Here is a 25,239-nt window from a genome sequence, read left to right on the forward strand (position 1 = left end):
AAGACCTGGTCCCCCGCCAACCAAGGAACTTTCAGTCCAGTAGGAGAGACAGACCGGTAAACTACCACCAGCCATACAGAGCCTATTTCAAGGTCAACTTACAGCTTCACCAGGTTGACGGACTTGTGAGACTGGAATCCTCAAATACCCAAAGGCAAGGCTAACGTAGACCCTTTAAGACAAAATCTCGCAGACCTATTAGACTCTCCTTTTTATAATATAAATATTTTATGTGCCTCTTACTACCCTGAAGTGAAATTTGTAGTTAATAGAACCTACCCACAAAGTTAAAAAAAAATAGTAATGCTTTATAATATGGAGGGGAAAAAAGGAAACTATAAGAAAATAATGTTTCTTTTAGTATGTAAATGCTCTGGCATAACTACACTAGAAGAGGCAGCGATGCCATCAGATGTGGGACAAGTTGGAGAGTTCCCTATATCCTGCACACCTGTTGTACTGGCCATTCCACTCTACAGCCAGAATTACTTCCAGTGATGTGGTTTTCTGTAATGGTGAGTCATGCTCAGTTCCTGAAAAACAAAATATAAATCTTCCTCTGATTTGTCTTCATAGAAAATTCAGTGGGAATTAAAACCTTGGGGGGAAATGCTGTTCTTATATGAAATAAAATACCCGTGGGACTGTGAGAGTCTAGACTCAGATCATTTATAAATGGGTTTTCACCTGTATGGACTTGCAGTGGGACACTGGACTCACGTGGGACCTGGGTCGCTTCACTGTGATGGACAGGCCTGCATGTTCCAGTACGTCTGGCATCTCTGGCCCTCACTCACTAAATGCCAATATCACCCCTCCAAATCCTTGTGGAAATCAGAAGTGCCCCAACAAATTTCCAGAGTATTCCTTTGAGGCAGTACGTGCTCTGTTGAGAATGACTGCCTGAAGAAGTCAAAGTGAGGGGAGGAGATGGACGAGGCTGGACGGCGGGGATTCTTGGGTCAGACAGCACAGGAGTTGATCTCAGGGTGTCAGCAGCGAGAGGCGGCTTGAAGCGAGATCTTAGTTCCCTGCCCAGGAATTGAACCTGGGCCACCTGGGTGGAAACCAGGAATCCTAACTGCTAGACCACCAGGGGCTAGTGGCTAGGAGTACAGCCCTGGCTCTTGTCTTCTTTGAAGACAAGAATTTTACAAAAAGACCGAGGCTGTAAAACAGGCGCAGAGTTTATTAGAAGCATAGCATGTGTGGGAGAGCACACAGAGAAGCAGTTTATTTAAGACAGAAGCAAAGCAAAGCTACACACCCAGAGAAGGGTCTGGGCGTCCTCACTAATGAGTGCTAAAGTGGTTGTTTAAATCGCTTACATAGGGGCCGTCTTCTGGGTCTTTGTTTTCCTTCGGCCAATCATCTTGCTTCATTTCCCATATCTGATCTGACCCAGGGCCTTATGCAATATGCGCGTACATCTTTTAGCCAAGATGGATTCCAGCACGAGGGTCTCTGGGAGACGGATACACATATTATGGGGTAGTGCCCCCTCCCTTTTTGACCCTTGAGAAACTTTTCTGTGCATGTGCAGTCGGGGAGGTCTTGACCTCAAGAATGAAAGATGTGGTCATCTTATCTTTTTACTCAAGCAGAGCTTAGCTCCTCTCAGCTCCTGCTGTCCATTTTTTCCTTGAAATGTCAGGGGGAGACAAGCTCCAACTTGCTCAGCCTGACAAACTCCAGCTGCTGAGCCCAGGGCCCTTCTAGCTCAGAGTCAGCCTTGCCTTCCCATCCCTGGAGTTCTGCAGCTGAGTGGTGGCTGCAGCGGGCCGCCAGGAGGCAGGGGCTGCTTCCTCCCGGCTGGGGGAGTGTCAGCTCGGCCAAATGTCTGGGAGAAACCAGTGAGCATGGAGGCTGCGGAGCACGGCGTTCACGGGGGCTTCAGAGGTGCCATAAAAGTCATCGTGGAGCATTTGACCATCTGGGATGACTTTAAAACTGCTGCCAGGATTTCAGAAATGGATCTTTAAAAGGAAGGCAGCAGAATGCATTGGAAAGAGTGTAAGGGCCTGTCAGACACCCTGGGCTTGAATCCTAAGTCCTTCAAATTCCTAGCTGCTGGACCTTGGGAATGTAACCTAACCTCTCTGGACTTGCTTTTCCTCTTCCATAAAATGGCCCAAACTGTGCCTCTGGCTCATGAGTATCTCAGCAGCACCCAGGAACCAGGAAGTCAGTGGGTAACACTGTTTCTAAGGTGGTGGGTCCTGGCTCTCAGGAAGGGTGGCTCAGAAGTTCTCTACCTTCAGCGAGGGTGTGCCCTGCACGGCTCCCAGCAGGTCAAGCTCAATGCCTGCCCCTGTACTGTGAGTTCTTTCACCAGCTGTGTGACCCCGAACAAGCTCCTTAACCTCTTCTTGCCTCAGTTTCCTGATCTGTAAAATGGGCCTGCCAGGGCTGAGCTGTTAGGACGGTCGTGAGGCTTAAATGAAGTCGTGCCTGTAAAGAGCTTGGTACCTGGTAGGAAGAGCTAATGAATGGTATTTGTTCTATGATTTTAGAGCCAGAATGAACCCCACAGGTAAGCCCAGACCCTGGATTTGGACTTGACAGAGGAGGAGCTGCAGGCCCACAACCATTAAGGCCTTTCCTATCCGTGTTGGTGCCAGAATAGAACCAGGCCACCTGACTTCCCGTTTGCATTTGATTTCAGCTCGTCACCAGCCTGTGTAGAGAGAGATTGGGAAAGATCTGATAGGAAGGCATGTGTTGACCAGAGTCACCTCAGGGGAGACAGTACAACCCTTCCCAGAACTCCCTGCAGGCAGGAAGCACAATGCTTCCCAAAGCCACCCCGGAACGGGGGGATCCAGGGGCTTCTGAAGCAAATTTGTCCTGGGACCCAAGGGGCTAAATGTCTGAAAAACAACTAGAGCTAGTTATTGGCAGAATCAGGCCAGGAAACAGAGAAACAGAGAGAAATCAGGACACAGAAAGAACTGCAGTTGGTTTGCTCTGCATGGATGAGATCAAGAGGAAAGCCTGGGCGGGTCTGAGGCGCAGAGGGAGAAAAGCAAAACTTCTCAAATGCTTGCGACACACACACGTGTGGGACCAATGGCTCGCTGTTTGCCAAGCAGCCTCTCTCTCTCCCTTCCCCATGGGCCTGCTTTTTTGTAATTTACTTTTACTTTATGTTATTTATTTTTAGTTTATTTTTGGTTGCGTTGGGTCTTAGTTGTGGCTCGCGGGATCTTCGTTGCAGCATGCGTGCTCTTCACTGGCACGGGCTTCTCTCTAGTTGCGGTGTGTGGGGTTTCTCTCTCTAGTGGTGGTGTGCAGGCTCCAGAGTGCGTGGGCTCTGTCGTTTGCAGCGCGCGGGCTCTCTCATTAAGGCGCGCGAACTCAGTAGTTGTGGCACACAGGCTTAATTGCCCCGCGGCATGTGGGATCTTAGTTCCCGGACCAGGGATCGAACTGTGTCCCCTGAAATGGAAGGTGGATTCTTTACCACTGGACCACCAGGGAAGCGCCCCCCATGTGCCTTCTGATTCCCTGTTCCTGATCCAGGCTTCCTCCACCCTGGCTCATCGGGCTCCAGTGACACCTAACAAGATTGCTGATTGATCCCTTCTGTCCCCAGCGGTGCAAAGCTGATGGCCCAGGCAAGTTCGCTATGGTTGCCCTGAGAAGATGTGCTCAGGGCACTGGTCAGCGAGGTGGGGATAACTTCTGGGTAACTAGGGGTTTGACTAGTTAGCACCTAACAAAGCTTTCTTTCCTTGAGATGGACCCTTTGAGTGAGAGGGACATGATGATTAGTTTTCTTTAGTGGGTATAAAGAAACAGATGCTCAGAGAGGTCAGTTAACCTGTTCAAGAACACAGAGCTTGAATTTGAACCCAGACCTCTGGTTCCCAAGGCAGTTAACCACCTAGTGTGACAGCAGGTTTTCACTAAGATGGTCCTTCTACTTGGGAGGTTATGTCCTTTCCCTATTTTTCTTTTGTGCTGCGGGTCATTATTTATTTATTTCAGTTTTTAACTTAAAAAAATATTTTTAAAATAATTTCAAACTTAAAGTAAAACTGCAAGAGTAGTTACAAAGAAATTCTATAACCCTTTACCCAGATTCACTAATTTTGAAGCATTTTCCACGTTTTACAATCCTGTTCTCTCTATATACCCATATCTATATATGTATGCACAGGTGCAAGGTGTGTGTATGCATGCACGCACACACATGCTATCTTATTCTGAACCATTTGAGCTGATAAGGTAATCCCAAGAACAAGAATATTCTCTTCTGTAAATATCAATAGTATCAATTTCTGAAATCCAAGAAATTTAATATTGTTACACTACCTGAAGCTACAGTCATGTTCCAGTTTTGTCAACTGCCCCACTCGTGTCCTTTGTGGCATTTTTATTTTTAGCATAGGGTCCCTCCAGGACCATGTATGCATTTGGAGCTATGTCTCCTTAGTTTCCTTAAATCTGGAGCAGTTCTTCAGCCCTTTGTTTGTCTCTTATTATGTTGACATTTTGAAATTTTACCAGTTCTCTCAATTCAGGTTGGTCAGATGTATCCCCATGATGAGCCTCAGATTATACATTTTTGGAAGGAATATCACAGAAACGATGTTGGCTCCTTCTTAGAGTGTCACATCCAGAGGCACACGATGTCTCTTTGTCCCTAAATGGTGATGTTAATTTTAATGCCTTGGTTAAGATGATGTCCATTTCTCCAATATATAGCTACCATTTCTCCTTTTGTAATAAGTCACTGCTGAGGAGATACTTTGAAACTAATTTAAATATCTTGTTTTTCATCAAATCCCCGTGCCCTCACATTTAGCATCCACTGACTGTTCTTGCCTGAATCAGTATTTACTATGATACTCTAAGTCCATCATTCCTTTCATATTTATTTATCAGCACTATTGGTATGGATTCATGGACTCTTGATTTTATTCAATGCATTTTAGTCCATTACTGTTCTTACTATATATATGTATATGTTTTGTATGTATGTATTTATTTAGAGATTCAAATTGTCCCAGGCATACACGTATTTTAGAAATGTACTAGAAACCATGATTTCATCCCCCCAATTCATGTGCTACCCCACAGGATTCTTCCTTGCTTCCCTCATTCTGTATTTGTATCTCTTCTTGCCCAATCCTACACATCATATAAATAACGTCATGTTTGCTAACCTCATCCCATGATGAAAAACGAACCTGAAAAGATTGTTTGCAGTCTTGTATTCTTTCTTTAAAATAATTAATTAATTAATTAATTTTGGGCTGCGTTGGGTCTTCGTTTCTGTGCGTGGGCTTTCTCTAGTTGCGGTGAGTGGGGGTACTCTTCGTGGCAGTGCATGGGCTTCTCCTCGTGGCAGCTTCTTTTGTTGCAGAGCACAGGCTCTAGGTGCGCAGGCTTCAGTAGTTGTGGCTCGTGGGCTCAGTAGTTGTGGCGCACGGGCTTAGTTGCTCCGCGGCATGAGGGATCTTCGCAGACCAGGGCTTGAACCCGTGTCCCCTGCAGTGGCAGGCGGATTCTTAACCACTGTGCCACCAGGGAAGCCCCTGCAGTCTTGTATTCTTAAACCTAGAGGCATATTGTCCAAGCATCGTGTTGAAAATTTCCTTGGGATAATTCTTTTTCTCCCCTTCAGAATAGTTATATTATCCATTTGAAATATGTTTGAATTCATTTGTTTTCTTTTCACTTGGTTTTAGGGCTTCCCTCATTTGTTCATTTAATTTTATTTTTGAGTATATAGAACATTAACATTATCCTAAAAGTCTAAAGCATACAAAACGTTCCATGAAGAAAAGTGCTATTCCCACCCCCATCTCTTCCACTCTGTTCTCCCCCTCCCCCTGCAGGTAACCATTTAATTCGTGTCTAGTTTATCCTTCCTGTGTTTCTTTTTACAAGGACCCATCAGCATTCCCACTAGCAACCCATGAAAATGATTGTTTCCATACAACCAATAGAGTGTCCTGTGAAGCTTTTACATTATTGCCAATCTAATGGATAGGAAATGGTATCTCAGTGTAGTTTTCAGTTGCATTTTTTATTATTCAGTGAAGTGAAATGTATTTTCATATGTTTAAACACCACATATTAAGGATATTACCTCTATCAGTGGCATACCTTGCAAATATCTTCTTTCGGGTTTTTACCTCTGTTGACTTTGCTTATGAATTTTTACTATGCAATTAAAAAATATTTTTATATAGTCAAATTTCTCAATTCTTTAAAAAATTTCATCTGGACTTTGAGTCATGGTTGGAAAGCCTTTTTCTACACCTAAATTATAGAGGAATTTACCCATGTTTTCTTCTAGTACTTGTATAGTTTTTTTTTTTTTCATTTAGATCTCTGATTCTTAGTTTATTCTTAAGTATGGTGTGAAGAATGGGTCTAATTTTACCCTTTCTGTTTTTCAAATGGCTATCCAGTTGTCCCAATAACATTAATTTAAAAGTCTTCCTTTATCAAATATTAAATTTCCATTTGTACTTGAGTCTATTGCCAGACTTTCTAACATATTTCATTGGTCTGCCTATCTATTCATATCCGAGTACCATAGATTTAATTGAAGTATCTGTGCCATATGCTTTAACATCTGGTCGGGCCACTCCCCTATCTTCCCCACCCCCTGTCTCTGACATCTTTTTCTTTTCAGTGTTTTCCGACTACTCTTGCATGCTTATTTTTCTATATGGACTTTGGTATTATCTTGTATATCTCCAGAAAAAGAAATTGGTAGTATTTTTATTGGAATACAATTAAATTGATAAATTAACTTAGGGAAAACTGATATCTAGAAGATGTTGAGCATCTTATTCAAGAAGGAATATCTTTGCATTTGTTCAAGTCTAATTTTGCATCTTTAAGGAATATTTTATAATTTTCTCTATATAGATTCTGCACATTTCTCGTTTATTTCTAAGTGTTATATCCTTTTGGTTGCGATTGGGTTTTCTCTTCCATTATGTGTTTTAACTGCTTGTTGTTTGTGTATATGAGGCATTGCTTTTGCATGTTAAGTCTATATTCTGATACCTTGCTGAAATCTTTATTGTTTGAGTTTGTTTTATCATTGATTTGCTAGGGTTATGCAAGTATATTACATGTCATTTGCAAATAGAGAGAGTTTACAATTCTATGCCTCTACTTTCTCTTATCTAATTGCTTTGTCTAATACCCCCAGGACTATGTGAAATGGTAGTGAATATAAACTAGTAGCCTTGTCTTACAGTAGTGGGAATGCATTTAGTGTTTTCTTATTAAGATGCTGACTTTAGAAACATATAAATATGTATATTTAAGGAAGTATCGCTCAATTCCTTTCTCTCAAGATATATGCTATATCTATCATCTAATTATCTATATATCATCTATTTTCTATCTATAATCGATATCTCTCTCTCTACTTATCCATCCATCTATCTATCTATCATTTTCCTATCGCCTATGTAATCTATTTATCTCTCTATCCATCTGGTTCTCTTTTATCTCATTTAATGCTTTTTGTCCTGAGCTGTGAGAATAAGGTCTCTTCCTCCTGCGATCTTTCTCTAGCGCCCTCTACTGACAAAGTTTAATATCATGCCCAGGGGCACAGTAAAACTACTTAAAAAGGTCCAGATTGGTTTTTGCAGAGCAGCAATGAAGGGAGGATTTGGAGTTGAAAAGCAATAAATCGATAACTATTTTTGCTTTAAACAGTTAATTATACTTGAAATATATTTTAAAATATTTTATCTTTGCCCATATATTTACTCTTTCCAGTGCTCTTCATTCTTTTGTGTGTCCATCTAGAATCATCTTGTTTCTCCATAAAGAACTACTTAAAAAAAGTCTTTAGTGAAGATGATAAGCCTCCTCAGCTCTTGTTTGTCTGAAAAAAAACCAAACTTTATTTTGCCTTCATTTTTGAAGGAATTTTTTGTTTGGTTTTTTGCTTTTAGAAAGATATGACATTTCCATCCTAGCACTTTAAAAACATCTTTCTTTTGTGTGTGTGTGTGTGTGTTTTCTGTTGTGTTTTGGCTTGTGTGATTCCTTCTTTTCAAGTTCTTACTTGGAAATAATTTCAAACTTACAAAAATTTACAAAAATAATAGTGCTTCCATATACCTTTCACTGCGCTTCCATACATCACATAACCCTAGGACCATGATCAAAACTAGAAAATTATACTGGTACAATATTATATTGATGTTATTCAAGTCTTATCAATCTTCCCACTCTTCCCCTTCAACCACACTTGTCACCAGTCGCAATGACAGTTATTTATTACAAGAGGGGAACCGGGGGAGGATTGGGGGGAACCTCTCACTCCTTTCTGTGGGGTCCCTGGTGCCCGAGTCAGACGCGCTGTGGCTCCAGGCGGCGTCCCCTTAGGTCGGATTCACAACCTTGCCCAGGAAGAGGCTGCTCCACGTGAAGTCGTCGAAGATCATGACAACGAAGGGCCGGTCGAAGCGGATAGTGAGAGGCTCGGGCGCCGAGTTCCGGTGGACCTGGGTGCGGGCGGCTGCCTCCACGCCCCTCTCATCCAGTTGAAGCGTGGCCTTATGGACCACCTAGTGGGAACAGACAGAGCGTGGAGGATGAGCACCTGCTGCGTGGGCGGAGCTTTCCGAGCCTCTTGGCTTCGACTCCTCCCACTCTCAGTTTTCTGGATGGCGAAGCTGAGGCTCAGAGAAGGTCACTTGCTGGCTCCTCATCTACGTGGCAGTCCCAGGACTAGCGCTGGGGTCTGTCCACCTCCGGAACCCAGGCCACACTTAGACTTTCTCCCTAGAGAGTGGGCAGCTGGAGCCGACCCATGGAGAGCAAGGGACTTGGGGCTGAAACTGGACTTCAGCATCCATATCGGGCTCCCCTTACCGGGTCCTGGGCTGGTGGAGGGACATCTCGCTCCCTCTCCACTCTGCCAGGAATTGAGAGGGTTCAATTTATGCAAAATGCTTGTGCCCACTCTGTAGGGAAAAGGCTCATCTTTGCCTGCTGAAACATCCTTTGTTTTGATCAAAATTAGAAGATATTCTCAAGTCAGTAAAACGCTTGAGTAGCTTGCATCAAAAGCCTTGGAAAGGTCAGAACTGGCTGATTAAATAACAACACCTACGGGACAGGACTCTCATTGACGGAGCAGCAGGGAATCAGAGGCTCAGAATGCTCTGTAAATAGGCTAGGGAGAAGCTCAGCTGGGGCTAGGAACCCCTGCAGTGCGTTTTGGGAATATGAGGTTTTGAGTCAAACGTCAGGCTATTTACTAGCTCTGTGACCTGAGAAACTAGGGTAACACCCACCTCGTAAGGAGGTAGCTGTTTGACTGAGTTCTTCACACTCAGGCATTTTATTGAGCACATACTGTGTGCCGACATCATGATGGTCAAAGTCCGTGTGCACGAGGGAGGGGGCTGCTGCCACCACAGCTTTCTCCTGTTCCCTCTCCTGTTTTGTCACCCACAGGACTGTAAGATCCTGTGAGGGCAGGGCCACGTCTGAGGCATACCCAGTGTCTAGCACAGTTTGGGGCACATAGAACATGTTCAGTAAATATTTTCTGAATGAATGAATAACAGAACATAAAGCTGAAGGATGGAGATAAAGACCATCGTTGGATAGAACATTCAGTGTGATCTCACGCAGACATTTCCTCTTTGCTGGGGGCTGCTCACAGCCCTGCCATGATGACTTTGTCTTCCACAGTGCCCCCTCTGTGTGGCCTGGCAGAACGGTGGATGCCTGAGCTGTGGTGCCCCCTTGTCACTAGCTTCCTCTGTGACCTTGGGGACATCAAGTTCTTGCTGAGCTTTCATTTAGCCTGTTGTAAAACTAGGGGCTTGGACAAGACCTCTCAGCCTGGGGCCTAGAAGCCTATTCATGAATGGGCTCCATGTTGCTTATTATTATTTGTATTGTGAATTTGGGGGGAAAAGAAGGATGGGCTCTAGAGACCCCTACCTTTGACAGCTTCGGCAGGGCCTCTTGGGTGATGCCTGAGAAATGTGCCCGGTTGTTGAGCAAGTCTGCAATGCCCATGTCCCCCATGATGCCCCCGAGGTCGTAGCCTCCGGAAATGGAGACCTTCGGGATGTACAGGTCCACCAGGCTGCTCGGGGTAAGCAGATGGGGTTAGACTTCCCCAGGGCTGGGCCCGGCCAGCCAGATTCCCGTTTCCCGTGTGATCCCTCCAGACCCTGCCTCCCAGCCAGACCTCCCAGCTCTTTCAGGACAGCGGAAGGAGCAGAACAAGAAGCAGGATCTGCCTCTCCCTCCATCACACAGGCATCTTCCTCTCTGGGTCTCTGAATTGCAAAGTCCTTTCTTCTCAGCTCTTTCTTTGAGCTGATTCCACCTGATCCAGCTAAACTACCAGACACTGAAGCAAAGAATACCTAAAGAAGTCCTTGTGGGCAAAAGAAATAAAAGCAAAAATAAACAAATGGAACTGAATCAAACTTATAAGCTTTTGCACAGTGTTTAAAACCATAAACAAAACAAAAAGACAACCTATGGACTGGAGAAAATATTTGCAAATGATGCTACTGACAAGGGCTTAATTTCCAAAATATACAAGCAGGTCAAACAACTCAATATCAAAAAACTAAACAACCCAATCAAAAAATGGGGAAAAGACCTAAATAGACATTTCTCCAAAGAAGACATACAAATGGCCAAGAGGTACGTGAAAAGATGCTCAACATCACTAATTATTAGAGAAATGCAAGTCAAAACTACAATGAGGTATCACCTTACACCAGTCAGAATGGCCATCATTAAAAAGTCTACAAATAATAAATGCTGGAGAGGGTGTGGAGAAAAGGGAACCCTCCTACACTGTTGGTGGGAATGTAAATTGGTGCAGCCACTATGGAAAACAGTATGGAGGTTCCTTAAAAAACTAAAAATAGAGTTACTGTATGATCCAGCAATCCCACTCCTGGACATATATCCAGAAAAGATGAAAACTCTAATTCAAAAAAGATACATGCACCTCAATGTTCACAGCAGCACTATTTACAATAACCAAGACATGGAAGGAACCTAAGTATCCATCAACAGATGAATGGATAAAGAAGATGTGGCATATATATATATACACACACACACACACACACACACACACACACACACACACACACAATGGAATATTACTCAGCCATAAAAAAGAATGAAATAATGCCATTTGCAGCAATATGCTTGGACCTAGAGAATATCATACTAAGTGCAGTAAGTCAGACAGCGAAAGACAAATGTTATATGGTATCACATATGTGGAATCTAAAAAATAATACAAATGAACTCATTTACAAGACAGAAAGAGAACACAGACATAGAAAACAAACATAGCTACGAAAGGGAAGAGGCGGGAGGGATAAAGTAGGAGTATGGGATTAACAGATACACACTACCATACATAAAATAGATAAACAACAAGGATTTATGGGGGACAAGCACAGGGAACTGTATTCATTATCTTGTAATAACCTATAATGGAAAAGAATGAAAAAAAGGATATATATATATATATATATATATATAACAGAATCACTTTGCTGTACACCTGAAACTAACACAGTATTGTAAATCAATTATACTTCAATTAAAAAAGAGAAAAAACAAGAAGTCCTGTGGTCCCCCAAGCACCCCCTGGTAGAAGTGGAGGAGTGGAGGGAACATGCGGCTGGGAACAGGGGTCCTGGCCCCAGCCAGGCCGCTAATGCTGTGTGGCTTTAGCCAAGTCCTGTCCCTCTCTGTGCTAGTCCTCATCTACACAGCAAGGGAGAGAGAAGATGCCTGAACCCTCAAGTCAGTGATAGGGCACCGGCTTTCCAGAGGGTGGAGGGAAGGCATGAGACCTCTGCACTTGAGCACAAGCTGCTCTGGGGAGGTCTGGAGGCTGGCAACCCGGTGGAAGTGAGGAGGAATCCAAGGCCAGTGGGGCGTATGACTTCTCTAGATGGGAAATGGCAACAGAAGGTAAGGGAGGCCGACCCATACCCAGCATTTGGCTGACCTTCCTGACCTCCTTTATCTCGTCTAATCCGAGCAGGCACACACAACCTTACAAACTGGAGTCATCATCTTTAACTTCCAGATTGAGAGACTGAAACAAAAAAAAGCTGAGGGGCTTTCCCTGGTGACGCAGTGGCTGAGAGTCCGCCTGCCGATGCAGGGGACACGGGTTCGTGCCCCGGTCCGGGAAGATCCCACATGCCGCGGAGCGGCTGGGCCCGTGAGCCATGGCCGCTGAGCCTGCGCGTCCGGAGCCTGTGCTCCGCGACGGGAGAGGCCACAACAGTGAGAGGCCCAAGTACCACACACAAAAAAAAATGCTGAGGAATTTCCCCAAAGTCACACCGCTGGGAAGCAGCAGGACCATGAAAAAACCAGGACTAGTTAAATTGGAGCCCCACCGCCCCAACTCGGAGAGCTGCCCCACGACCTGCGCGGGCAGCAGTGAGGGGACGGCGGAGCAAGGGGACTGAGAGGGAGGCTCTCGCGAGAGCGCCCCGTGAGTGGGACCCAGAGGCTGCCGGGGGAGGTGGGGTGTCATCTGGGCCCTGAAGGATGCTGAGCTCGGATGCACCGGAGAGCCTGGTGGGGAAGGGCGTGGTGGTGCTGGGAGGGGTGAGGAGGGGGAAGGGGCCGCGCAAGCGTGCAGGTGAGCCATAGGCCACAGCGCTGGGGCGAACGAGAGAACTCATGATGTCTAAAGGTGCAAAGTTGTACCTTGAATGTTTTTTAAAAAAATCTAGAAGAAAATGGTACGTGTTGCTGTCTAATGTTGTTTAAGTATTTTAGTGAAGAGATTATTTTTGGAGTAAAGAGAAGGGGTATCCTTCGCCTGATTTTCAACACACTAGGGTTCAGAATTTGAATCACGGTGCATTGTCACTACGTGGTGGCACTGTATCTGAATTACAGGTTCCCTTCGAGGGGTGGGAGTGAAGTGGAGTGGGACGGTTGACCTGAAAAGCTGGCAAATGGCCTCCCTGACTTGACTGGTGCCATTTCCTCTTCCATGCATACTCTCGGGGAGGTTGGCGCTTTCTGAACTTCTACTCAGGCTTAAGGCACAGTTCAAAGTGAAAGCAATCTGCTCTGCAGCCCTTTCTCCATTCCTCTGGGTTAGAGTCCGGCGTCCCACCCTCCCTCAAATTGTACACATTATGCGTCTCCTTCCCTGTCTTGCTCTGACAGAGCTTATGACATTGTACCACTATTAATTCCACCAGAATCTGTTTTCTGCTCTAGAGTGCATCCCTTCTGCTGAGCCTAGTGCATGGTGCATAGCAATTGCTTCCATATATATATTGAATGAATGAATGAATGAATGAATGACATGGTGCCTGGCGCACGAGGCTTCCTGAGTGCCTCTAGATCCAAGTGCTGGCTCCTTCCCCTACAGCCCTCTTCCCTTTGAGTCTGCACCCCGCCACCCAGCTCCCATGTTGGTTGGCTCCTTCACAGACAGAACTCTAATCTCCCAAGAGTGAGGACCATCTTCTCAGGAACATCTGCTCCCGCCTCCAACGTGAGGATCAGAGCTGGACACAAGCTTGACTCTAATTTTGATTCCCCTCTAGCTCAGAGGGTCCTGGGAAAATGAGTTTATTACAGACTCATGTCCTTACTTTCTTACTTATTTACTGATTGATTGATGGAAGAAGCATTAGATTCCCTGAGTGACTTAACCATTTGTAGGCTTTGCGTTGGTTCCAGGGTCATTACAGTGGTCATACAGTGGTCATTTTCATTATATCTTTTTTCTGGTCTCCCAGGAATCTTTAGCGGTGCTTGGTCTCAGGTAAGAAATATAATAAAATGGATCAGTGCGGGCTGGGTGATGGGTGAATTCAGCTTAAGAAAAAGATGAAAGATGTGATAATACAGAGGGTGGCTATCGACCTGCTGGGGAAGGAGGACCTCACTTGGTGGAATGCCCCAAAGTATCAATAGCTCAGTGTTAATCGACAGAAAGATAAATAAGTGTGACCTCTAGATCAGAGGACCCAGCAGACAGGAAAATAATGAGCCCTGGAAGGCGAGGCTGGGGGAGGAAAGACGGCCAGGTGCACCCCTTTTACACTTGCCTCACTTTCTGGGAACACGTCCAACTGCAGAAATCAGCACAGCTGGCTGGAGGGCTTACCTGTTGGTCAGGGACTTGGACCACCTCTGAATGGTGTCCCGGCTCAGCATGGCAATGACCGTGTCCATCTTCCCCTTGACCGGGAGGACAAAGAAGACGGTCTCGTTGCCTGTGTAGTCCAGCTGTACCAGCTGGCAGGGGAGCACCGAGTCGTTCAGGTACTTGACGGTGCTCGACTGGAACATCATGGGCACCTTCACCGTGATCGTCTCATTCACGTAGAAGTTATCTTCCCTGGTGCTTTCCAGGTGGAAGGAGTGTGCCCACGTGCCTGGGAAGAGGGGGGAGGGGGAGGGGAGGAGACAGACCTGTGACAACAGGAGGAAAACGCAACTTGGGTGGCAGCAGAGGGCCAGGGGTGACCGCCAAGCAAGTTACACAGTGGCCTCCCTCAACCTGGAAGGTCCCCACCAGAGCTGCTGGAATTTGCTAAGATATGAAATTCCCAGAGGTTTAAAGCCTGTTCCATCCTCTACCCTTTGGGATGGCTTGAGGATTAGCATGATGTCTGAGACTGACCTCTAAAAATGGAAAGAGGGAGAGAACAGAGAATGCTGGCCCTAGGATTTGGGAGTAGGATTCAGACTTGGTCTTGTTGCCCCCGCCCTGGTGTGGCTTCTGGACTGGAGGGCTCTGGAGGTGGTGCTGGGGAACCGACCATCCATTCCATCCCCACCCCCTGATGTGTGGCGACAGAAGCCCAGCAGGCAGTTTGGCCGCCCAGTCAAATGTACCCACTTTCTTGCAGGAGGCTCCTTGCCTCCCGAGTGGCCCTGAGGGCCACAGTACATTTCCCAGAGGCAGAATCAGGGCGAGATGAGTCCTTCAAGGTTACAGACTCCCACCACAGCTAGACCCGACTCCACTCCACCACATTCCATGATGTCATTATGCAACGTTTGTTCCCCTTGTGATGGGGAACTCACTACCTAACAGATGGGACTTTCCACTACTGGTCAACGCTGAAGGGAAGGCAACTGCTCCTTAGATGAAGCCAAAGCCTGCCTGACTGTAATACCTGCCGACTGATCCTCTTTGACCCTTGAGTTTATTCCGGAGTCCTCTTATAAGTGATAGATCTTTGGATATTTAGACATGGATTAAGTCTCACCAGGGCCTCATCTGCTCTAGGTTAAGTCTCCCCAGGTCTGGAGATGACTGAGGACCCTGAGTCCAGCAGGTCCTGAGTGTCCTGGCTGCCCTTGACCTCCAGCCCAGAAGCCCTTGTGAGGTCACTGTTTCCCAACTGAGGCTGCCTGAAAGTGGCCAGAGCATAGCCACAGGCAGACATTTCTCTATCCCTCTGTCTGTGGGATCTCTGGACCATGAAGCCAGAACTCTTGGTTCTGAGCCAGCCTCAACCCCCTGGAAGGGTTACTAAGGGTGACCATGGGCAGTGACCAGAGGATGTAGGGAAAAGGGCAATGGATGTGGAGCCTGGAGACCCAGGGGCTGTGCCTGGTCCATCCCTAATGACTGAGGCTGTCTCACAGCAAGTGAGATAATTTGCGGGGTCTCAAACCATCTTCTAAAGGAAGTCTGGGGTCCTCAGAATTGAAGGGGGAGTGCTTTGTGGCTAACTTGTCCAACTCAAAACCAAAAAAATGTAGATAAAATATTTTTCAGTGCTAGGTTTTTCATCCTTAGAAGTTTGCTGTGTGCTTTTTACTGAGTATTTCTTTTCTAGAAGCAAGTATAATGTATATCCAGTTTGTCAGAAAACCAAATACAGAATGGGATCTAACCTCTACTTTAAGGGATTTTTTTGTTGTTGTTGAAAATTCTTGAGTTAGGAGAACTTATGGTACAGAAACCTAAGAGTTTATGAAGGGAAATTGGAGAGAGCAGGATGAGTCCCTGGAAAATCTTTTATCAATATTTCTAATGTTCTCCAAAAAAAGAGCTGTCAAGACAGTCCACTAAGTAAGGAACATGCCAGGGACACTGTACATGTCCTAAGTTTAGTGATGAGAGCCACACCATTCTTCATTTCTATTTATTATCCTGGCGTGCTGGAAACATTTCAGAGTATCTCTCAGCTTAAACAGGGCTTGTTATTTAGCTTTTCCTGATCACAGGAAATCTGTGTACAAACAGGCAGCCCACACTCCTGTCAATGTTTGTTCCTGCATTCAAATGTTCAAATCCTCTCTGATTTTATTACCAGGAACTACTGTTTCCCATCAGCTCAGCTCCACTGTGGTCATGAGAATGCTTAGAAACTGTGAGAGCAAAGCCGTGCGCCAAATGACACCCTGCCAGCCCCTGTCCTGCCAGCCCCTGCTCAGGCTCCTCGCAGGCTCAGGAGGGCCCTCTCTCTCTCTGGGTTTTCTGTGCTCTTCTCCCCAGACTGTGTTACCAGAACCTCTATGCAACCACTTTGGAGTTACTTCCATTTGCCAAGCGCTATGCAAATGCACTGGACCTCCTAAAGAGATGAGGATGCCATGCACAAGAGTGAATAATCTAGTGGGAGAGATGGCCTGGAGAATTCATGGGAGCATCCTGAAACATTTCCGGGCAAACATTCCCTGACTCCTTGGCCCCCCAGGGTCAGGTGTAAAGAATACTGCCTTTTGTGTGGGACCACAGAAGATCTTAAATAGCCAAAGCCATCTTGAGAAAGAACATAGCTGGAGGCATCACACCTCCTGATTTCAAACTGTATTATAAAGCTATGGTAATCAAACAGTATGGTACAGGCATAAGGACAGACACGTAGACCAATGGAACAGAATCAAAAGCCTAGATATAACCCCTCCCCTATATAGTCAACTAAGATATGACAGGGGAACCAAGAATACTGAGTGGGGAAAAGATAATCTCTTCAATAAATGGTGCTGAGAAAACTGGATATTCACATGCAAAAGAATGAAACTGGACCCCTATCTTACATCACTCACAAAAACTAACTTGAAATATGTTAAAGACTTAAACATAAGACCTGAAACCATAAAACTCCTAGAAGAAAATGGAGGGAAAAAGGAACTCTTTGATATTAGTCTTAGCTATGATTTTTTTTTTTAATATGACACCAAAGGCATAAGCAACAGAAGGAAAAATAAACAAGTGGATTCACACCAAACTAAAAAGCTTCTGCACAGCAAAGGATATAATCAATAAAGTGAAAAGGCAACCTATGGAATGGAAGAAAATATTTGCGAAACATAAATTTGATAAGGGGGTAATATCCAAAAATATATAAGGAACTCATACAACCTCAATAGCAAAAAAAAAAAAAAAAGCCCCAAATAATCAACTTAAAAAATGGACAGAGGACTTGAAAAGATTTTTTTTCCAAAGAAGATGTACAAATGTACATCTTTTTTCCAAAGAAGATGTACAAATGTACAAAAGTACAAGAAAAGGTGCTCAAAATCACAAATCATCAAGGAAATGCGAATTAAAACCACAATAGCACTTCACATCTATCAGAATGGCTATTATCAAAAAGAAAAGAGAAAACAATTGCCAGCAAGGATGTGAAGAAAAGGGCACCCTTGTGCACCATTGGTGGGAATGTAAATTGGTGCAGCCATTATGGAGAACAGTATGGAGGTTCCTCAAAAAATTAAAAATAGAACTACCATATGCTCCAGCAATTCTACTTCTAGGTATATATCAGAAGGAAATGAACCCACTATACTAAAGAGATATCTGCACTCCCATGTTCATTGCAGCATTATTCACAATAGCCAAGATGTGGAAACAATCAAGTGTCCATCAGTAGATGAATGGATAAAGAAAAGTGTGTGTATACGTACACACACACACACACCCCCCAAATGGAATATTACTAAGCCATAAAAAGAAGAGAATCCTGCCATTTGCAGCAACGTGGATGAACCTTGAGGGCATTATGCTACGTGAAATAAGGCAGACAGAGAAAGACAAATACTGTACGCCCTCACTTATATATGGAATCTAAAAATACAGAATTTATAGAAACAGAGAAAAGAATGATGGGGTAGGAGGTTCGGAGAAGTGGGTAAAGGTGGTCAAAGGTACAAACTTCCAGTTATAAGATGAATAAGTTCTGGGGAATCTAATGCACAGCATGGTACTACAGTTAATAATACTGTATCATATAACTAAAAGTTGCTAAGAGAGAAGATATTAAAAATCCTCACCCCCCTGGCCCCAACACTCAAAGGTAACTGTGAGGTGATGGATGTGTTAACTAACCTTATCTGGGTAATCATCTCACCATATATATATTGATATATATATATATCAAATCATCCCATTGTATACCTTAAGCTTACATGATAAGTCATTTATATCTCAATAAAGTGGGAGAAAAAAGAAAATGCTGCCTTTGCTGGTCAGTCTCTCACCCTCACTACCATCCAAGAAGGGAAGCCTTTGCCAGGTGGGTTCCCAGACTTGTGTTGGAGAATAGACAGAGAAAGACCAAGAGGCAGGAGGACAGCTCACCAAGATGCTATGTCTGTCCAGGTAATAAAGATCTGGGGGAGGGAATGGGTTCAGTTGGCTAATGGGGGGCCCTGAGTGAGAGCTGGGGAGGAGAGAAATGGGCATATGGGATAATCTTTATGTTGTTGAGAAACACATTAAATATTATACTTTATTTTTTGGCTGTTTTACCTGCAGTTCTTTGTATATGACTACTTAATTGAAACTGAACCACTTGGATCCAGGTTTACACATTCTAACAAGATGCTTATTAAAATTGGGTGTGGGCAAACTGCAGAGGATGCATATGAGAGACAAAGATTTGCTGGAGAGAATCAAGGGAGGCTTCATGGAGGTGGTGACTTTTGAGCCAAGATTTGAAGGGTGGGTAGAAGTTTTAGGCAGTCAGACAAGTTGAGGGAGGGCTCAGGGGACAGAATGGGCATGGGCCTTGTGTCAGGCAGAATGCCCTCCCACCCCAAGGATGTCCGAATCCTTGCAACCTGTGAATATGTTATGTTACATGGCAAGAGGAAATTAAGGCTGCTAATCAACTGACTTTGAGTTGAGGAGAATTTTCTGGATTATCCAGGTGGGCCCACTGTAATCACAAGCATCCTTAAAAGTAGAAGATGATGGCAGGAGGGTCGGAGTCAGAAAGGAGAGGTGATGGAAGTAGAAGTCAGAGCAATGCAATTACTAGCTCTGAAGAGGGGAGGGGGCCTCAAGCCAAGGAACGCAGGTAGCTTCTACAGGCTGGAAAAGACAGGGAACAGATCCTCCCCTAGAGCCTCCAGAAGGAACACACCCTGGCATCACCTTGACTTTAACCCAGAGTGGCCCTTTTTGGACTTCTGACATCCAGAATTGTAAGGTAATAAATTGGTGCTGTTTTAAGCCACCAAGTTTGTGGCAATTTGTCACAGTGGCAATAGGGAACTAATACAGACTTCCAAGGGGATAGTCATGTTCAAAGACATGAAAGGAATTTGGTGTGATTGGATATTGTGTGTGTGTGTGTGTGTGTGTCTGTGTCTGCTGTGTATTGGGAACTTGTATAGGGGAAAATGTTGAGTCCTGAGTCTGGACAAGGCAGAAGAAGCAGATGATTTCTCAACCTTGGGACTCTAGCCTTTTGGAGGCAGATATCACTGTGGGGGGCTGTTCTGTGCATTGTAGGACATTGAGCATTCTCCTTCGCCTCTACCCACAAGATGCCAGTGGCACACCCCACCCCACCCCCAGTTGTTACAACTCACAATGTCTCTAGACATTGCCAAATGTCCCTGAGGGTGGATGGGGGTGGGAATCACCCTGGGTTGAGGACCACTGCTGTAGACTAAGGACTGTAGATTTCATTCTCGAGGATAATATATCCCCAAATTACCTGCTCCTCAAAACGACTGGGGGAGGGGGCCTTGTTAAAAATACACACTCTAGGACATTCTTGCATCAGTTTTGCTCTAGTAGATCTGGTGTGGGCTCTGGAATCTGTAATTTTAACAGGTCTCCGTGGTGATTTTTATGGACAGGCATTTTGGAAAACTTTGCTCTGAACTGGTGAGGTGGGGCTGTGGTTTGGCTGAGAGGGGTCTTGGCTGGAGCTGGCTCGGGAAGTGCGTGCAGGAAGGCTCATGGGCCGTCTGGAAGTTCCTGAGGGTGGCGGCTGTGTCTGTCTGGTTCTAGGCTCTACTTCCGGCCTCTGACCAAGTGCCTGACTCACAGCCAGAACTTGGCCAATATTTGTAGACCACTAGGCAGCCAGACTGTTCGTGGTTACATGTTTGGGCCTTGAAACAACCTGCAAGGGCTTGGGCAAGTTGCTCTACTAGGTGTCATTTTGATCCTTGGTAAGGATGGTATAATTTCACCTTTCTAGTGGTATCAAGAGTACACCCTTAATTTTGATGGTTTTTACTATCCTTGGCAACAGTAGATGGGGCCTTGTCAGAATAGGATAGGTGAGGGGTACCTTTAAAGAAGATGTAGTTGACCAGGATGAGCATGGCTGAGCTATCTTGCTCCGAGAACAAGTCCACAATTTTCCCTTGCGTCTTATTTTTGATATACTCGTTGATTTGTCTGCTGGCTCCTGCCCAGTCCTGGAAATCTGCAGTCAAGGCCTCCAACTCATAGTAGTGCTTGGTGTCTGATGAGAATGACTCCAGAAGTTCCAGGCTGTGGTCAAGGAACATGGCATTGCCCATGGTCATTTCCAAGGTGGTGTTTGACTCCCTGAGGAGGTGGTGGAGATGCCGGAAGCCCTGGTGGATCTCGGCTTCGGACATCTCAGTGAGGTTGAAGCCCAGGCCTTGGAGAAGCTGCTCCCGTGTGTAGCCTCTGGCGCCCAGGGACAGCATAGCCAAGGCTGTGGAGATGCTCACAGGGGAGATGAAGACATTCTTGCCCGGAGCTGAGGCCACTAAGTGCTTATACAGGGTAAAGGCAAAGTCAACATTGTTTGGAGCCAAGTGCCGGTGAGGGTTCCTCATGCTCATGTCAGTGTCAGGGTCCTTAGCCTGGATGGTCCAGAGCCCACTGGTAGACAGCCAGAGGAGACAGATGTACAGGGTGAACAGCATTGTTCAGGATGGCCAGGCCCTGGAAAATCAGAAATGCTCATTAGATGATGTGGGGCCTCTGAGACAGTGGGGCATGGTGAGCAGTAGGCAGAAGACCCCATTGAAGACGCCCCTCAAGCCCCAATTTTTTCTTCCACATTGGCTGTGTGACCTGGGGCAAGTCAGGACTCTGGGTCTCAATTTCCTCACCTGAAACTATGAATTACACCTGCTATGATTTATCAAATGCCTACCAAGTTTCCAAAATGTTGCCTCACCAACAGTAAAGTATATATGATTATTTGATTTCAGGTAGGCAGAAGTGGAAGCTCAGAAAAGTTAAATATCCACCCAGTTGATATATTCAAAGTACTGAAAGAAATAAACTATCCACCAAGAATACTATATCAGGCAAAACTGTCCTTCAAAATGAGGGAGAAATTAAAACATTCCTGGATAAACAAAAGCTGAGGGAGTTCATTACCACTAGACCTCTCCCACGAGAAATGCTAAAGGCAGTACTTCTGGTTAAAATGAAAGAACACCAGAAAGTAAATAGAATCTGTAAGAAGAAATAAAGATCTCTGCTAAAGGTAAATATATGAACAAGTATCAAAGCTAGTATTATTGTGATTTTGGTTTGTAATTCCACTTTTTATTTTCTATGTGATTTAAAAGACTCATGCATAAAAAGTAATTATTCATATATGTTTTGGGACCCACAATGAATAAAGATGTAATTTGTGACTTAACTGAAAGGATGTGGGAATGGAGCTATACAGGAGCGATTTTTGTATGCTACTGAAGTTCATCTGGCATAAATTCAAATGAGAGTGTTATAACTTTAGGATGTTAAATGTAATTTCCATGATAACCAGAAAGAAAATAGTTATATAGAGTATGCACAAAAGGAAGTGAGAAGGGAATTAAAATGCTTCACTACAAAAAATCAACTAAACACAAAAGAAGATAGTAATTCAGGAAATAAAGGACAAAAAAAACTGTAAGGCATACAGAAAACAAATAGGAAAATGATAGAGTAGTCCCTCCACATGAGTAATTACTTTAATGTAAATGTATACAATTCTCCAATCAAAAGACAGAGATTGACAGAATGGGTTAAAAAAAGAAACAACTATATGCACACTACAGAAGACTCATTTTAGATCCAAAGGCACAGATATGACAGTGAAAGGATGGAAAAAGATATTCCATGTAAAGAGACACCAAAGGAGAGTGCAGCTAGCAGAAGAAAGAAAACCATAAAGATTAAAGCCCAGATAAATAAATAGAAAATAGAAAAAAGAGAGAAAATCAATGAAACCAAAATATAATATATCTAATCAATATAGTATTATATAGTAAGATAACATAATATAATAATATAGCATGATATAATTAAAACATAATATAATATAATGTCATCTTCAAAGAGGTTAACAAAATTGACAAGCCTTTAGCTAGACTGAGTAAGAAAAAGAGAGAGACGTCTCAAATAACTAAAATCAGAAATGAAAGTAGGGGCATTACTACCTATTCTACAGAAATTTTTAAAAATTCTGAGAATACTATGAAAAAATTGAAAATGACACACCAACAAATTGGATAACCTAGATGAAATGGAAAATTTTTAGAAACACAAAACATATCAAAATTAAACCTCAAAGAAATAGAATATCTGAATAGACCTATAAATAATAAGGAAACTGAATCAGTAATTGAAAACCTCCCAAAAAAAGAAAAGTCCAGGAACATGGCTTCAATTTTGAATTCTACCGAACATTTAAAGAAGAATTCACACAAATTCTCCTCAAACTCCTTCAAAAAAATTAAGGAGGAGGGAACACTTCCTAACTCATTCTTTGCCCTGATACCAAAGCCAAAGACACCATAAGAAAAGAAAACTACAGACAAATATTGCTTATGAACATTGATGCAAAAATCCTCAACAAAATGCTAGCAAATAGAATTCAGCAGTGTACTAAAAGGATTTTACACTATGACCAAGTGGGATTTATTCCTGAAATGCAAGGATGGTTCTACCTACAGAAATTGCTCAATGTAAATACCACATTAAAAGAATGAAGGAAAATAATCATATGATCATCTCAATTGATGCAGTAAAAGCATTTGACAAAATTCAACATCCCCTTTCATGTTAAAAACACTCAACAAACTAGGAGGTGAAGGAAACTACTTCAGCATAATAAAAGCCATATATGAAAGGCCCACAGCTAACATCTTACTCAATGGTGAAAGACTGAAAGCTTTTCATCTCAGATTCAGAACAAGACAGGATGCCTGCTTTTGCCTCTTCTATTTAACACAGTATTGGAAATTCTAGCCAGAGAAATTAGGCAAGCCAAAGAAATAAAATGCATCCAAATTGGGAAGGAAGAAGTAAAATTATCTCTGTTCACAGGCAACACAATCTTATACATAGAAAACCCTAAAGACAACAAAAAACTTATGAGAACCAATAAATTCAACAAATAAGTGGGATACAAAATCAACACACAAAAATCAGTTCTGTTCCCATATACTAACAATGAGCAATCTGAAAAAGAAATTAAGGAAACAATTCCATTTATAATAAAATTAAAAAGAATAAAATACCTAGGAGTTGAATTAACCAAGGAGGTTAAAGACTTGTACACTGAGAACTGCAAAACGTTGCTGAAAGAACAGAACCCATGTCCCCTGCATCGGCAGGCAGACTCTCAACCACTGCACCACCAGGGAAGCCCGCAGCAAGATCTGTTTTGATCCACCTCCTAGACTATGAAAATAAAAACAAAAATAAACAAGTAGTCCCTAATTAAACTTAAAACCTTTTGAATAGCACAGGAATTCATCAACAAAACAAAAAGAAAACCCACAGAATGGGAGAAAATAAGTTCCAATCATGACTTGGTCTTTCTGGTGACACCCACCCCCCCCAACCTGAAGTCATCCAGGAGCTCACCCAGAGTTGCCTCATTAGAGCAAAGGACACCGCAGTCACCCAGGAAATTCAAGGGATTTTGGAGCTCTGCCTCAGGAAGCAGGGTCGAAGGCCAAATATTAGAAAAAAAATATTAGAAAAAAAGATGCTTCTAATGTTCTTATCACTTAGGAAATGACAAGGGTTTTAGGAGCTCTGCACCAGGAACCAGGGGCAGAGATCAGTACGTATTTTTTTCTATATTTCACAGTGGTATATGTCCGCGGTTGAATACTATTCAGCCTTCAAAAAAATGAAATTCTGATACATGCTACAGCATGGATGAATGAACATTGAAGACATTATGCTAAGTGAAATAAGCCAGTCACAAAAGACAAATATTGTGTGATTCCACTCACATGAGAGCCCTAGAGCAGTCAAATTCATAGAAACAGAAAGTAGAATCGTGGTTAACAGAGGCTGGGGGGAGGGGGAAATGTGGAGTTAGGGTTTAATGGGTAAAGTTTCAGTGTGGGATGATGAAAAAGTCCTGGAGATGAATAGTGGTGATGGTTTCACAACAATGTGAATGTACTTAATACCAGAGAACTGTACACTTACACCTAGTTGAAAGGCTCAATCTTTGTATATCTTACCACAATACAAAATTAATTATAAGCCATGAAAAGTGTTTGATAAGAGCAATTCAAAAAATGCAGCCAGGCTCAGAATCAGTAAGTCGACACTCTGTCTGCAAGGCCAGTGGTCCCAAGCTCTGAGCTTTATGGAACCCCCTGTATCCCCATAAAGAAGGGATACTAATAGGAGAAACTGGTTCCCCTGCACCACCCCACCTACGGGACTAGCCATGCTGGGAGGGGGCTGGGAACCCGCAGTAAAACCAGTCCCAGGAGAATGCGTGCACGTTGCGTGTGGGAAGCCCTGGTCTGCTCTGGAGCACCCCCGAGGCCTTTTCCCTGGCCTGCTCCAAACCCAGAACCTCACGAGAGCGGGGTGCAAACACACCCCTGACCTCCCTCAGCCCTCCTCCAACCCTCCCCGCCTGTCTCCCTCCACGTGGTAGAAAACAAGAAGAGATATGGGGACATGTGTCTATGTATAACTGATTCACTTTGTTATACAGCAGAAACTAACACACCATTGTAAAGCAATTATACTCCAATAAAGATGTAAAA

The 25,239-nt window shown here is 43.9% G+C and overlaps 1 protein-coding gene across 1 annotated transcript; it reads right to left on the reverse strand.

The window, feature by feature from the left end:
* Positions 1 to 8,372: 8,372 nt before the first annotated feature.
* On the reverse strand, positions 8,373 to 21,141 carry SERPINA6 (serpin family A member 6; the record flags this gene model as incomplete). Its single annotated transcript, XM_079699749.1, has 4 exons — positions 8,373 to 8,558; positions 9,949 to 10,096; positions 14,144 to 14,414; positions 20,532 to 21,141. 4 exons carry the CDS (start codon positions 21,139 to 21,141, stop codon positions 8,373 to 8,375), a joined length of 1,215 nt encoding a protein of 404 aa, XP_079555875.1.
* Positions 21,142 to 25,239: the final 4,098 nt, after the last annotated feature.

The sequence above is a fragment of the Hyperoodon ampullatus genome (assembly GCF_949752795.1).
Source record: "Hyperoodon ampullatus genome assembly, chromosome: 3".
Taxonomy (NCBI): domain Eukaryota; kingdom Metazoa; phylum Chordata; class Mammalia; order Artiodactyla; family Ziphiidae; genus Hyperoodon; species Hyperoodon ampullatus.